We start from the raw sequence: 15,968 nt of genomic DNA, 5'->3' as shown, positions 1-15,968 counted from the left end.
TAATATGTAATATACCTTCCTGAATTGGATTTATTGTTAATAACAAATAATGAGTCTGGGAGGCAGCTACTGTTAGGGAGGACAGTTAAAATGGAGTCCACATTCGTTTCTGTAAAGGGGTGGGTCTTGTTTGCAGGAACTCTAATCAACTTTATGAGAAGACATGCCATGATGTAGGTCTTTGTCTGGATACTTCCTATGGAGGTAGGAATGCACTCTAGTACCTTGCTGAGAAACTCAGGGAACTTCTTTGATTAGACTTCAGGGACTAAAGATGACAGATGATTGGTGACTGAAAGTCAAACGATGCTTGTTGGAAGACATTCTCCTTGCCTGTAGTGCATAGAAGTGACGAGCATGGCCCAGGATTTGCCTGCCCCTGCCCCACCCCCAAAGGACTCTTATTTCACACAGACTAGAGAGGGAGTCATCACCAAGAGGAATTTTTCTCTCTTTGCTTTATTTTTTCACTCTCTGGGAAAATCTCTAAATATATTCATGGTACTTAGTGTATAAAATGGTTATGTGTTGGATAACCCTCATTTGACTTAGAACAGAAATTGTATTAGACACAAAGAACTCACAGGATACCATAAAATACACAGGGAAGATAAAAACACTCAACAGCCCATTTGATTCATTAGCTGCCCCCTCCCTCCAGAAATGCAAACTCTAAGAAGTGATGCCATGGGGAGGGAGGGAGAAAGAGATCTGGACCTTGTCATCCACACCAATGTCATGAGCTGCTCATCAGGGCAAGTGCCATGTGAAGAGGCATTGCTTGTTTGGAAATCCTTCAAAGTACAGTCACCTTTTCAATGACCATTGCAGTTGCTGTCCCCTGAATTAACTCTGGCTTGTTAATATCCTGTCTAAATGCGCTGCCTCTACCTGAGCGTGGTATTCTGACTGAGTACATGTACTACACTATTTTCTCTCATGTTCTAGGCACTATATTTCTTCTTAAAAATCAAGGAATTTAACCAAAAAGTTAGAGGATATCAAATTTAGCAGTTTCTATGATTAAACAATCATGACGTTGAATCTAAATTAATTTAGTTATCCTATTAAATGGATTATTGAATAGACTAAAAAACCCAACTGTGTATTGCCTTTAGAGAACATGCCCAGATGTGTCTAGATTTGCATGGATAGGCTGGACTAAAATGGACAACATTTGTGTAATTTACAGAAGATATAGTCATGCCAAAATCATTGTTGGCAAAGCTGATTTTTTCTGAAGAAATTTTATCATGTAAACCCCCCTCCAAATGCCAAAAATTCCAGGAATATTCACAATTTCATGATAATAAATCATGCTCTAGGCTACAGAGAATTTGCAGATAACCTTAAAAGGGGGGGGGGAATTTAACCTCTAGATCTATGTATCAAAATGTAACAAAAATTAGTAATTAATGTTGGCTACGTGATCAAAAGGGCAGTTGGGTGGTACAGTGGATAGAGTGCTGAGCCTGGAGTCAGGAAGACCTGAGTTCAAATCTGGCCTTGGACACTTCCTAGCTGTGGGATCTGGACAAGTCATTAAACCTTGTTTGTCTCAGTTTCCTCAGCTGTAAAATGAGCTGGAGAAGGAACTCACTCCAGTATCTTTGCCAAGAAAGCCCCAAATGGGGGACCTGAAGAGCTGGACTGAAATGATTGAACAGCAGCAATAAACATGATCAAAAGATGCAGTGCAGTGTGGAAACATGACTGGTTGAACAATTCATGAGTTAAAGAAAAAACTTAGAGAAACAATAGCAGATAATGTGTAAACCAGGGCCTTTTGGATACTTAAATGTGTGCAGAGTGAGAGACGTGAACAATATCGCATTGTATCTGTTCTGTAAACAAGTGGAAATGTAACTCTTGTCCTGGAGAATAAAATCCATTAAAAATCGGCACCGTACAGGGTGGAACCAAGATGGCGGCTGGAAAGCAGGGACTTGCATGAGCTCCCCACCACATCCCTCCAAAAACCTATAAAAATGACTCTGAACAAATTCTAGAACTGCAGAACTCACAAAATAGCAGAGGGAAGCAGGGATCCAGCACAGGACAGCCTGGATGGTCGCTGGATGAGCTCTATAGTGCACGGAGTGGAGGGGAGCAGAGCTCAGCAAGGGAGGCAGCAGGACCAACCAGACTGGGAGCAGGGCAGGACAGGCCCTGGCACCCTGAATCAGTGAGCTGTGGCAGTTACCAGACTTCTCAACCCACAAACACCAAAGACAACAGAGAAGGTTAGTGGGAAAACCTGCGGGGGACAGAGTTCGAGCTTCAGCAACCGACCCAGGGGCAGCAGGGGATGTGCAGCTACAGAACTACAGCTGCAGTTACTTCTGGCCCCAGGCCCATGTGGTGGGAGGAATTAAGTGGCGGATCAGATCAGGAGTGCAGAGCCTGCTGAAGATTTGCGTCATGTCCGGGTTGGTGGTTCTTGAGGAAGGAGGAGTGCTGGTGTGGCAGAGCTGGCTGTATAGAAATAGCTCTGAAATCAATGGCACATCCCCTCAAGCTTGGAACAAAGTACTCTTTCCTCTACAAGCAGTCATACCCCGACAAAAAACTCAAGGGTCAAGTAAGTTGGCTGGGAACATGGCCAGGCAGCGAAAACACACCCAGATTCATTCTCAGACTTTGGAATCCTTCTTTGGTGACAAAGAAGACCAAAACATATGGCCTGAAGAAGTCAACAAAGTCAAAGAGCCTACATCAAAAGCTTCCAAGTAAAACATGAACTGGTCTCAGGCCATGGAAGAGCTCAAAAAGGAGTTGGAAAAGCAAGTTAGAGAAGTAGAGGAAAAATTGGGATGAGAAATGAGAATGATGCAAGAAAACCATGAAAAACAAGTCAATGACTTGCTAAAGGAGACCCAAAAAATACTGAAAAATACACTGAAGAAAACAACACTTTAAAAAATAGACTAACTCAAATGTCAAAAGAGCTCCCAAAAGCCAATGAGGAGAAGAATGCCTTGAAAAGCAGAATTAGCCAAATGGAAAAGGTGGTCCAAAAGACCACTGAAGAAAATACTACCTTAAAATGAGAGAGAGAGAGAGAGAGAGAGAGAGATGTTATGGCTACTAATGACTGCTAATGGCTGCCCTCATGATTGTTAGAGCTGAACAGGCTGACTTAGGTGTACTGTGGGTTTGTTTTGGGGAAGACCCCAGCAGGGGGTGGCAGAGGTTTTGGGATGGAGAGGCTCCAGGCTGTGATATGGTGTTGTAAGTTCCTTGCTGTTATGATAAAGTAGACTGACTGACTGGGAGCTGAACATTTGATTATGGGATATGGTTTTCTGGTGTCTGAATAAATGTTATTCTTCTTCTACCTTCTACATGGAGAGTCTCTCATACCTTGCCATATGGAACTACATAGGTATATTCATGATTATCATGGATGTTGTGTTTATTGCCTAACTGGTACAATAAGACATACTGTTAAGCACCGGTAGAGATCACGGAGTTGGAAAGGGTCAAGGAAAGCTACAGAAAGAAGATGAGGCTTGATCTGGCCCTTAAAAGATAGAAAGGATTTTGAAGGTGGAAAGGACCATGGTCATGGGTCACTGTGGAATATATGTGCAAAACTCAGCTCTGCTAATTACCTACTTGTGGGACCTTGGGCAATTCACTTGTAAGGGGCTCTGTTTCAACAATCCAGCTAGCAGCTGTTGTGGGGGTGAAAGACCAACACAAGCCCAATAACAAGAATGCTGCCAGCACACTGCAAAAGCCCAGGTTCTTTTGATCTGCTTTACTAAGGAAAGCAACATTAAGGGGTTAACAAGCTTATTTTAATCCAGCATACAAATATCACTCACTTAGTTCAGGGGAAAAAGCCAGCAACCTGAACTTCAGAGCAAAATACAAACAAAGTACAAACATCGACAGACAGACCTTGTCTGATTCAAATCCCAATACATAGTTGCTAGAGTTTAACAAAGTCCATCTGGGTTTACAAGCTGGAGGGCTCTAAGCTACAGCTGCCCGGAGTCTCCGCATCAGCGCACCACCAAGAGTGAGAGCCCTGAGCAAATAGCTCTGTCTTCTCTTCTTATGCCATTTTAGACATCATCAAAAGTCATCTAAATGACCAGAACTTAGGCTGCTATGATTGGCTCTGGAGTTAGCACCTCCCCTTAGGATCCTGGAAGCTTCACACCCACATAGGTTTAGCACCTAATAGGGGTTAAGGCCTGGGGCTTAGCACTTAGTAAGACTCAATGACATACACTGAATTAATCAAAGGAAACAAAAACCAAACTCTTCAAGGGCACTTGGTTGAACTGAGTGCTAAGAGCCCATTTTGTTTACCAACACAGGCTCTCACTATCTTGCGAACTCACTCAATTGATAAAGGAGTTCCCCTGAATTCCCCTACATGCTTTATCTAAATGGCCTTGGTTTTCCCATCTGAAAAAATAAGTTAGTTGCACTAAGAAATCTCTAAGGTACCTTCCAGATCCCAGATCTATGATACCAAGACTGAGAGGGAATGTGTTAGTAGGAGGAAACATACATGGAGACAGAAAGTGGATTTGTGTTCATGGAGGGTATGGAGGCCAGTGAGTAGACTAAACTGACTAGAAGGAAGGATTTACTTTAGAAGATATGGGCAGGTTGGGCTCAACTTCTTGGATGGCTCGATAGATGAATGAGTGGCTCAAAAAATCACTGAGCATTTATTGTTGTTCAGTCCCTTTCAGTTATGTTTGACTCTTTGTGACCCTTTTGGGGGGTTTCTTGGCAAAGATACTAGAGTGGTTTGCCATTTCCTTCTCCAGCTCATTTTATCGATGAGGAAATTGAGGTAAACAGGGTTAAGCGACTTGCCCAGGGTCACACAACTAGTAAGGGTATGGGTCCAGATTCGAACTCAGGAAGGTGAGTCTTCCTGACTCCAGGACTGGCACTACTGTGCCACCTAGTTGCCCTATTAAGTATTTGTTAGGTACCCATTATTTACTGGGCATTGTTCAAGGTGTGGAGGATACAAGGATAAAGGCTAAGTCAATTCTATTCACAAGGAGATTATATTCTAACTGGGAAGACAGGAAGCACATGATATATCTGTCTATCTATCTATCTTTTTGTCTCTATATTCATCTTTCTATCTATCCATCCATCATCCATCCATCTATCTTGCTATCCATCCATCCATCCATCTATCCACCTATCTATCTTTCTATCATCTTTCTTTCTATCCATCCATCCATCAGCCATCCATCCATCCATCCATCCATCTATCTAACATTTCATCCATTTATTTATCCATACATTTTTCTATCATCTGACTTTCTGTATATCCATCCATCCATCCATCCATCATCCATGCATCCATCTATCTATCCATCCATCTTTCTTTCTATCCATTCATCATCCATCTATCTATCCATCCATCCTTCTATCTATCCATCCATCTTTCTGTCATCTATCTTTCTTTCTTTCCATCCATCCATCCATCATCCACCATCTATCTCTCTATCTTTCTATCATCTTTCTTTCTATCCATTCATTATCCATCTATCTATCTATCTCACACACATCATATATAAGAAACATAAAGTTAATAAGTGCAGATCTATATAGAGTAGCTTGGGAGGGAAGGCACTGTGTTGGTAAGCAAAATGGGCCCTTAGCACTTAGTTTGGCTTTTATTCCCTTTGAGGAATTGAGTGTATTTCATTGAGCCTTACTAGGTGCTGAGACCAGGCCCAAACCCCTATTAGGGGCAAAACCTATTTGGGTGTGGATTGGCAACTAAGGTGGGGCCCAAGGTGGGGCTAACTCCAGGGAGGGCCTAGTTTACATGTCTGGGACAGCAGAGGCTTTTAGACCATGTGAGTTTAAGTCGCCTCTTTGTGATGATTCTAGGTCACGTGGGTGAGTCACATGTGTGACTCACCCCTGACCCTGAAAAAGATATAAAATCAGGGGTTGGCTTTCTATTCTTTGGAGCTTTTACCCACAGCAGTGGTGGCACATGTGACTCTGGGCCAGCCCTTGTTCTGAGCTCCCAGGCTGAACCTAGATGTTGGTAACTATGAATTGTATTGGGTCTATTTGTAATTTGTTTAAGGGCTCTCACTCAGCACTGATGGTGCTGATGCAGAGACTCCAGGCAGCTGTAGCTAAGGAGCCCTCCAGCTCGTAAACCCGGATGCTGAGACTTTGTTGAACTCTGGTAACTATGTATTGGGATTTGAATCAGACAAGGTCTGTCTGTTGATATTTGTAATTTGTTTGTAATTTGCTCTGAAGTTCAGGTTGCTGGCTTTTTCCCCTGAACTAAGTGAATGATATTTGTATGCTGAATTAAAGTAAGCTTGTCAACCCCTTCAAGTAACTTTCCTTAGTTAAGCAGATCAAAAGAACCTGTGCTTTTGCAGTGTGTTGGCAGCTTTCTGGGTGCTGGTTGTAGGTGGATCTTACACCCCCACAGAAGCTGCTAGCCGGATTGTTGAAACAGGCACTAGTGGTTGGGAGGCTTAAGAAAGACTGCATGCAGAATGTAGCTCTTGAGGTGCAAGCGAAAGAAAGACAGAGACTCTAGGAGGTGGAGGTAAGAAGGGACGGCTTTCCAGGCATGGATAATGACCCATGCAAAGGCTTGGAGAAGGGATATGGAGTGTTGTGAATAAAGAACAGGAAAAAGGCCAGTATGGATGGAGCAGCATTTGGAGTGGGAAGTCTGTTTGGGACTGTGCCATGTAAGGCTCTCAAAGCCAGAAAGGGGAGTTGATATTTTCTCCTGGAGGCCATAGGACACAGCTGGAGCTGGTTGAGGAAGGGTGTCATGTCATCAGGTCTGCACTTAAACAATCTATAGAAGGCATTAGGGTGGGGAGAGCTGAGCAGGGCAGAATCCTTTGGAGGTTGTGGCAGTAATCCAGGTGAGAGGTGATGAGGGCTTGAACTACCCTGGTAGCTGTGTGCCTGGAGAGATGTGGGGAATGGAGGAATGGCCACAGCTGGCACCTGATAGGAGAGGCAAGTTTCAGACTGTGCCTCTGATGCTGTCTCAACCCATCCCTGAGGCCTCTTCAGCCTGGAATGTGCCTTTGTCCCCTTGAATATCCTTCTGATGCCTACCCCCTGTTCCTACTAGTGAGCTCCTCCTAGGTCTTCCCTTTTTCAGAGGCGCCCTTCTTCATACCCTTCCTCAACCTGGTCATGGCTTTCAGGCATCTGAACCATGCTTCCAAGCTCAAGGCCTTCATTGTTCATCCCCTGCCTTTTCAGTTCCCTTTTTTCTTCTCCTAGACCTGTTTCACAATTCCTATGATGCCTGAAAACCTTTTTTGCTGGGTGTTCAGTAATTGTGGTTACAGGGGGACAAAAATAAGCTCCACAGAAATTTAGAGGAATGATCATTCACTGTTGAGATCAACCCTTGAAAAATAGGCTGAGTAGGAGCAATGGAATGGGATGAGATGGAGAGGCAGTCAATTAACAAGCATTTATTAAGCACTTCCCATGCATCCACTGCACCCTGGGCCATCACCCCTCCTCTTGACTCTGTCCTGCCACTGGACTTTGATGACTCAGGAAGACAGAGAGAGGCTAATGACTTTTGCAACTCTGCCTTACTTAAATCTAATTCATACACAAGTGAAGACATGTGATATAATCGATCTTCTTCAAAAACAGAGGACAAACAATGCAACGCACCAAGAATGTAGGGCAGTTATGGGGCACAGTGAACAGAGTGCCAGGCCTGGAGTCAGGAAGATCTGAGTTCAAACCTGACCACTTACTATCTGTGGGACCCTGGGCAAATCCCTTAACCCTGTTTGCCTCAGTTTCCTCATCTCTAAAATGGTCTGGAGAAGGAAATGGCAACCCCCTTCAGTATCTTTGCCAAGAAAACCCCCAAAAGGGTCACAAAGAGTCAGAAACAACTGAAATGAAAACAACTCAATGACAAAATGACAACAACAGACCCATTCGACAGTGGGCAAGCCACTATCTTCTCTGGGTCTCACTTTCCTCATCTATAAACAGAATATTAGCAGTCAAGGAAGTAAATACGATGTTGGGCCACATCAGGAGGGGCCAAGCTTCCAGGACTTGGGAGACAATTGTTCCTTTCTCTCCTGTCCTGGTCAGACTGGACACTGGTCTGGAGTTCAGTGTTCAGATCTGGGCTGGAGAGTGTCCCAAAGACCTTAAGCAAGTCACTTAACCTCTGAGCCTCAGTCACATTCTTTGTAAAATGAAAGGGTTGGACTCAACGATTTCTAACATCCCTGGCAGCTTTCTGGAATTTGAAGGGAATGTCTGTTGTGTACAATTAGGATTTCATATTGTAGGCTGGGTCTCAGGTTTTGTCTACCAGACAATAAGCACTCTGTTTAAAATTGTTTTGCTGCTATTTTAATTTTTTCAGAGTTTATTTTTGACTGATATTTAATATTTTATTTTCCCCAATTTTATGTTAAAACATTTTTAAAGCATTTGTTAAAAATATTGTGAGTTCCAAATTCTATCCCTCCCCTCTCCTCAGCACTCCCTGAGACAGTAAGCAATCAGATATGGGTTACACATGTACAATCATGTAAAGCATTTCCAAATTAGTCACTTTGTACAAGAAGACTCGAATAAAACTTTCAAAAAGAATGAAACAAAGGCAGAAAATGAAATATAGCCTGCTTCCATCTGTAATGAGACAACATCAGTTCTTTCCCTGGAAGCAGGTAGTGTGCCTCATCCTTAATCCTTTGGGATTGACTTGGATCATTATATTACTGAGAACAACTGAGTCATTCATAGTTCTCCATTACACAATATTGCTGTTTCTGTGTACAATGTTCTCCTGGTTTTGCTCACTTCTCTGCATCAGTTCATGTAAGTCTTTCCAGGTTTTTCTGAAATCATCCTGCTTGTCACTTCTTATAGTGTAATAATATTCCATCACAATCATATACCATAGCTTGTTTAGCCATTCCCCAATTGATGGGCATCCCTTTGATTTCCAGACCTTAGCCACCACAAAAAAGAACTGCTTTAATATTTTTTGTGCAAATAGGTTCTTTTCCCTTTTTGGGAGGATATCTTTGGGATATAGATCTAGCTGTGGTATTGTTGGATCAAAGGGTATGCACTGTTTTATAGCCCTTCTGGTATAATTCCAAATTGCTCTCCAGAATGGTTGGATCAGTTCACAACTCCACCAACAATGCATTAGTGTCCCGTTTTTCCACATCCCTTCTGATCCAATATTTTCCTTTTTTGTCATATTAGCCACTCTGATAGGTGTGAGGTGGTACCTCAGAGTTGTTTTAATTTGCATTTTTCTAATCGATTGGGACTTTACATGCTGAATTGAGGAGTTTGCGTTTGACCTTAGAGCTAACAGGGACATACTAAAAGTCATTGAGCAGGGACCCATGACTGTCAGATCTATGGCAAAGCAAGATCACTTAGATCACTTGGATTGGAGAAGGGAAAAACTAAAGCAGTGCAGGAAGGGTTTCAGAGCTGACCCTCAAAGGGTGCTTAGGGTGGAACATACCTGGTGTCTTCTCATGTACATGGTGAGTTCTTCAAGGGTGGACACCATGTCTTAGTCTTCTTTTGGATCCCCACACCAGTGATCACAGGCCAAGGAGTGGATTGGGTGCTGCCTACATGCTTGCAGATGGCTTCCTAAGCACAAAGCACCTTCTTGGGTGGAATTGGACAGCACACATTAATGGAGTTAGCCCTCAGTGTCCCAGAGTGTCCAATGGCAGTGGACTATGCATTCTTTGTTTCCCTGATGTGGCTCAATCATCTGCCCGTCTTTACAAATAGTACATATACAAATAGCAGGCTAGCTCTTGGAATCTACTTTTGATCAAAAACATTGTTCTTTTCCTTCAGACTTGGGTCATGTGTTTTTGAGAGTAATTAGCTAGATTTGGGGGCTAGATGCTGTCCCAGTACCCCTTACCTTGTAGGCAGCAAGAGCATCACTCTTCTGCTCCCTCTGTGCTCTTCCGCCTGCCACCACCACAGAAAGGGTAGATTTTGATCTATGGCTGAGCTTCACAGCCTCAATCTGAGATGGGGCTCAAATCTGACCCCTTGGGTAGACCCCAAGGAATGTTCTAGCTGGTCTTGGTTTAATTTCTGGGTCTCAGGGATTCAGGGTTCAACTTAGCATAAGTATTTGTATTTGAAATGCTGGTTCCAGAAGCTGTGCCTACAGAAGGCATACATACATGGAAGACAGTCCTTGGGAAGGAAGTTTGCTCAGGAAACAAAAAATAACATTGAATTTTCATCTGGGCTTTGGATTCATGACAACTTTATGATAAAAAGATATGAACTGTGATCATATCGGAAATGAAATATGTTAATGACACAGCAAAATCTGTTTAATGCTAACCTTAGAATAAAGTCCCCAAATCCTGTCCATTGCTGTCCTATGCCAATGTGAGTCCTGTGCCAATTTCTATGTGTATGACTCTCTGGAATCCTGCTGTGCCCCAACCACAGGGTTCAATATGAGAGACAGGGGCCATTTATTAAGTGTCTCCTCTGCTCCACATGCTGGCTAGATAAATGTATTAGGAGGGCAGAGTTTATAATCTCAAAGAGGATCATAAACATGTCTGAAAGGTTCGGAACCGCCGGATATAAGAAACTCTCAAAGTAGAAGGCAGAAGAATCAAAACATATATTTAGGCTCCACAGTAACCAACCCATGAACCAGCAACCCCATTTTGATATATTGATCAAAAGCTTCCAGGCCCAATAAGTACGCCTTGAAAGAGTAACCAGGAGGCTACAGAGAAGCATGATTGTGTAAAGCAAAATCATGCTTCCCCCTCTATGGTAAAAAGATTACCCACTGGCCTGAAGTCCTTGTTCAGCTTCCTCCCGTAGGTCAGCTCTGCCACTGGCAGCTCCTGCTTCGGCTGTGGCTGTGGCTGTAGCAGCCTCTGGCTCCAACGGGAGCTGCTTTTAACCATCCGGCTTCTGCGGGGGGTGTAAGGTACGCCGGGGAAAGCACAGGTTCTTTCAATCTGCTTAAGCAAGGTGAAGGGGTTGACCAGGAAAGCACAGGTTCTTTCCATCAGCTTAAGCAAGGTGAAGGGGTTGACCGGGAAAGCACAGGTTCTTTCCATCAGCTTAAGCAAGGGAAGCAAGGTGAAGGGGCCGACAAGCTTACTCCAGTCCAACATACAAACAGCATTCAGTTCAGGGGAAAAAGCCAAACTAGTCAAGGGCACTTGTTGACTAAGTGCTAAGGAGCCCATTTTTAGTTGCCAACACAATAAATGACAAAAATTTTCTGAATTTATTCTCAAACTCTAATCATTTAACGTTATGGGTGTGACAATGAACCAATCATTTAGTCAACAAGCTTTTATTAAGCACCCAATTCATTATAGACACTGTTCTTGGTATGTGAGCAACAAAATCAAGGCAAAGCAGACCCTGGCCTCAAGAGGTTCTCCAGCCTGTGATGGAAACCAGAACATACACATATAAGTACATAATAAAATATATACAAAATCAATACAAGGAAACTTCGTTGAGGATTCCTTTAAATTGTAAGCTCCTTAAGGTGAGGGGCTGTTTGATTTTTTTTAATCTCTGTATTCCCAGTATCCCACACAGTCCTAGGCTTATGTGGGTACTTGATAAACACTTGTTAAATTGAATGCCCTGAACACAAATATAAGATAAAGTGTGATAAGAACAGAAGAGAGCTCCAGATAATGGGTTGGAGGGAAATGGGGAAGGAGAGAAAACACTTTCAACTCTGTGGATGTGTGGGGCATGGGGTGAGGGAAATGGTTAGAGAAGACTTCACAGAAGGGGGAGCATCTGAGATGAACTTTGAAGGAAAAGTGGCTTTGAATGGTTAGAGATGGGACGAAAGGGGAATTCTGAACATGAGGAAAGCCTCAGGCAAATGCATTGGAGTTGGGGGATGGCATGCCAAGTTCAGTGAACAGATTACAGTTATTACTAATTAGAACTAGGGGTCATGTCCAAGAAACCTGGAAAGATCACCTGGAGTTTGTCCATTCCCCCAGCTAGATTATAACAAAACGCCTTCTTTTTCTCAGCCATTTTGAAGAACCCCAGTACAGGCCGGCCCGATAACCAACCTGCACATTCAGGAGGAAATGTCACGATGCCTCCCCAAATCCACCAGGACATCTTTTCTGAAGGAGACTTGCTTCTTCAGGTAGGTGGAAGATACCTGTATCTTTTTCTAGATAAGAATTATGAGGAGGGGGATAGATTGGGATCTGACTCATGGCACAGTTATATCACCAGATAGTTCACCCCAAAGCTCTCTTTCTTGAGATTTTGTTTTCAAATATTATTTCACCTTCCTGCCATAGTAAGCACAGTATATGGCACCCACATCCTTTTTTTCTTTGTCAATTTGGGATCTTGCTTGGCTTCAAAAATGAGTGTTTTTGGCTGAAGCCTGGACACCTGGGCCTGTAATGCAGGACCCAACTATTTACCCGATAACGCTGACTGGCAACAACATCAGTGATGACAATTGGTATTTCTATAATGCTTTAAGGTCTATAAAGTAATTTATATGTGTCATGTGATGTTTTCCTTCTAACAAACCTAAGAGGGAGGTGCTATCATTATCTCCAATTTACAGAAGAAGAAACTGAGGCCCCAAGAAATGAAGAAATTTGCCTAAAGTCATGAAGCTAAGTAATTGTCAAGGTGTGAATCGAACCCAAGGCTTCTTGGCTCCTAAATCCAAGACTCCAATCCAATGGATACTTATTAAAGGCCTGTTATGTATAGGGTGCCATGCTTGGGGTGCTGGTGATGAGAAGGCTGATATGAAATGCCTCCTACAAAGATGTTGCTTTACTGGGCACGCGGCACATTAGCTGGCAGATAGTAAATATTACTTGATAAGAAAGAGAACACAGATGTCTGGGAGGATTAGGGAAGACTTCCCTTAAAAAGGCTGGCTTTGATGAGTCTTGAAGAAGAGGGGCTTCATCTTGGGCCTGGGAAGCAGCCTCTGAAAGGCACTGAGGCAGGAGATGGGTTGCCAAGGTCATGGAGCATCAGGGGGGACCCTCTGGCTGGGTTGTGAAGTTCATGAGTGTTTATTGGCAGGGGAATAAGCAGGGAGGTGATATTCAAGATGTGAACAAAACTTGGCCTGCAATCCATCCCAATGGAGACGGGACTGGAAAGAGTAAGAATGGACCTTCCAGACCATGATAGCTTCTGTTAGTCTCATGAAAAACATTGCTTGTAAACACATTATGTAAGTGAAATGTGACCAGGTCCTTATTTTATGGAATCAAAACTCCCATGATTCAATGATTTATAGAGGGAAAACCTTCAGAGCTGGAAAGGACTTTAGAGGCAACAGTATTGCAGCTTCCGCTTCCATACTCTAAGTGATGGGGAGCTCACTATCTTACATGGCCGCCCATTCCAATCAATTAACAAGCCCTCTGTTGGCAGACTGTTTTAATATTACAAAATACTTCAAGATGACCTGTAATCAGCCTTCCTCACAGGTCTCTGCTTTATTTCTAACTTCTTTCACTTATCCAACTGGAATTTAAGAAAAACCGATCACTTCAGTTCCAATGTCTACCAATGTTATTTTGCAAATGCTGGGAGTGGTGGCTTCCGTGGGACACTTCCTACCTTCCTGAAAACTGCTACTTCTTAGCTCCTCTCAGAGTGAGAGAGGTTGGTTTGAATGCTGGACACAGTCATGAAGCCCTGGATTCCAATCTTGCTTCTAGAGTTTCACAACTATGAGCAAGGTGCTTCATTTGTGAGCTTCTGTTTACCAGTCTATAAAGTGGGTTTAACCACACCCATGCTACCTCCCTCACAGAAATAGCAGGAAGCTCGAGTGAGAATGTTTGTAAAGGGCTTTGCCAGCTTCAAAGTGCTCTTTAAGCCATCAGTTGTAAATTATAAAGGAATATGACATCCTGGAATATGACAAGCTGACTAAGTGTTTGCTATGGGCTGCAGGCTGCTCCATGGGATTGACTGGCTCTCACCTTGGTGTTTGTCAAAGTGATTTTGGTTAAATCGCACACACACACACACACACACACACACACATAATGTGCCTAAAGGCCAGAGTCCTCCTGTGGCCTTCAAAGAAACCCCACAAGTAAAAGAGGAGCTGTCTTCTCAAGGTCTGGTTTCCACCGTGAGCTGTGGAGGTGTGTGTGTGTGTGTGTGTGTGTGTGTGTGTGTGTGTGTGTTTGTATGAAGGCACAGACAGAGAGAGGATAGAAGAGGATAGATTTCCATTAGGGAAAAAACTCACATCAGGTCTGAGGACTATTTTTTTTGAGGGAGAGAGCCAACAAGAGTCTGAAAGACTTCACGTTTTTGCCAAATTCATTTTCCTTCAGTTGAAGGAAGTAGGGAGGTTTAGCCTGGAGAAGAGCAGACTCCAGGGGAGGCATCCTGGCAGCTTCAGCTATCAGAACTTCCATGTGGGAGGAGGATTCTCCTCATTTTCTTTGGCCCCAGAGGACAGAAGCAGAGAAATGAGGGGAAATCATAAAGAGGCAGATTTAGGCTTGACACTGGAAGAGCCTTCCTCACAATGATTGCGGTCCCAAGATGCTTCCCCTGCCTCTTCAGTGAGGCAAGGAGGACACTTGGAAGAGTTCCAGGCTTGGATCCAGAAGACAAGGCTCAGCGTTCTCCATCTGCTGCTGTGTGATGGTAGGTAAGTTACTTGATCTTTCTGGGATGCAGTGTTCTGTAAAATATGCTTAGTCTTCTTGGAAAGAAGGTGGAGACTAGGAGGGGCTCTGCAGACCTGAGAAAGGCAAACGGTCCAGTTTTCCTAAAGGGGCAGAGAAGAGAGTCTAGACTCCAGACTAGTGAGCCTTACTGATTCTTGGAAACATCTGGAACCTGTTCTCCCCTACATCAGTGAGATTGAAGTACATTGAATACACTCTAAGCTTGGAGCATGTGGGAGTCCTGAGCGTCCTAACCCCCGCTGCTGACTGCACTTTGAAAGAGACTCCATCAACTCTCTTCAAAGCATGGGAGATTTATGTATTTCCTTTATGGAAGGGAACTGGTGCCATTGGTGCCACCTGGATGATGTGGTGCAGAAGCAGGCTTGTAGCACTTGGAGCAGATGAGCTGGGGTTGTCTCCCAAAGCTGCTCCTTACCACCACTGTGAACCTTTGGCCAATCACATCCCCTCTGTGGGCCTCAATTTCCTCTTCTGTTAAATGAAGGAAGGCCCTTTTAGGTCTTAGGTGTGACTGTGGATTCTCCCTGCATTCTGACAGCTCAGAGTCAGCAGGTGAGTAAGTAAAAACTGAAAAGGGAAAACCTGACAGCTGCCTCTCTGCTCCTTTGGGCTGGTGACTCCATTGGTTTCATCCTCCTCTCTGTTTCCATGATTTATCTGGTAATGGCAGGCTAAGGATTGGCTGCAGCTGCATCCTCAGAAGCTTGTGTCCCCCTTCTGCATCCCAGATGGCGTGTGGCCAGAGCCTGTCCTGCGGGTGAGGGGCATTCTTTTTGTGCCTGGTTCCCTGGTGCCCTAATGAAGCTGCCTGGATCCCATGAAGCTTTTGATGAAGTCATTGCATAAATCTGTTCTCTTCTTGTTGCCCTTCAGGTTTGGGGCTTTCAGCCATCTCCACCCTGATGCCAGCCAACCCCCCTCTGTTTATTCCACCTGGGCAGTTTTATCTCTCAGGCCTGCCCCACCTTGAGAGGCTTTCTCATTTGAGGGCTGACCATTGCCTCTCCTCCTGGACTTTGATTTCTTAACCCACAGGCTCTGTTTTCAGAGTTGGTCTTTCTGAGTCCTTGGCTGCCTCTGAAGGACAGACCTTCTCATTAGAAAAAACTGCTTTCAGCTTAGTATTTCAGTCAGATGAGAATGGCTCTTCCCCAACTGGAATGGTCTTCCAGTAGTGGTCACTTTGAAAATGAGGCCAGCTTGATTTGCAATGTG

The 15,968-nt window shown here is 43.8% G+C and overlaps 1 protein-coding gene across 4 annotated transcripts in view; it reads left to right on the top strand.

Moving 5' to 3' along the window:
• The window catches only part of LOC118858095 (aryl hydrocarbon receptor-like), a 101,097-nt gene that overhangs the window by 41,519 nt on the left and 43,610 nt on the right, over nt 1-15,968 (top strand). For all 4 annotated transcript variants that reach the window (XM_036768544.1, XM_036768541.1, XM_036768542.1 and 1 more), the window contains one exon: nt 12,075-12,196. In XM_036768544.1, the coding sequence (XP_036624439.1) occupies nt 12,075-12,196 (122 nt within the window). The remainder of the gene's footprint in view (nt 1-12,074; nt 12,197-15,968) is intronic.

The sequence above is a fragment of the Trichosurus vulpecula genome, chromosome 7, assembly GCF_011100635.1.
Source record: "Trichosurus vulpecula isolate mTriVul1 chromosome 7, mTriVul1.pri, whole genome shotgun sequence".
Lineage (NCBI taxonomy): Eukaryota > Metazoa > Chordata > Mammalia > Diprotodontia > Phalangeridae > Trichosurus > Trichosurus vulpecula.
Note: the sequence above shows the minus strand (reverse complement) of the source record. Positions and strands in the feature narration are given on the sequence as shown.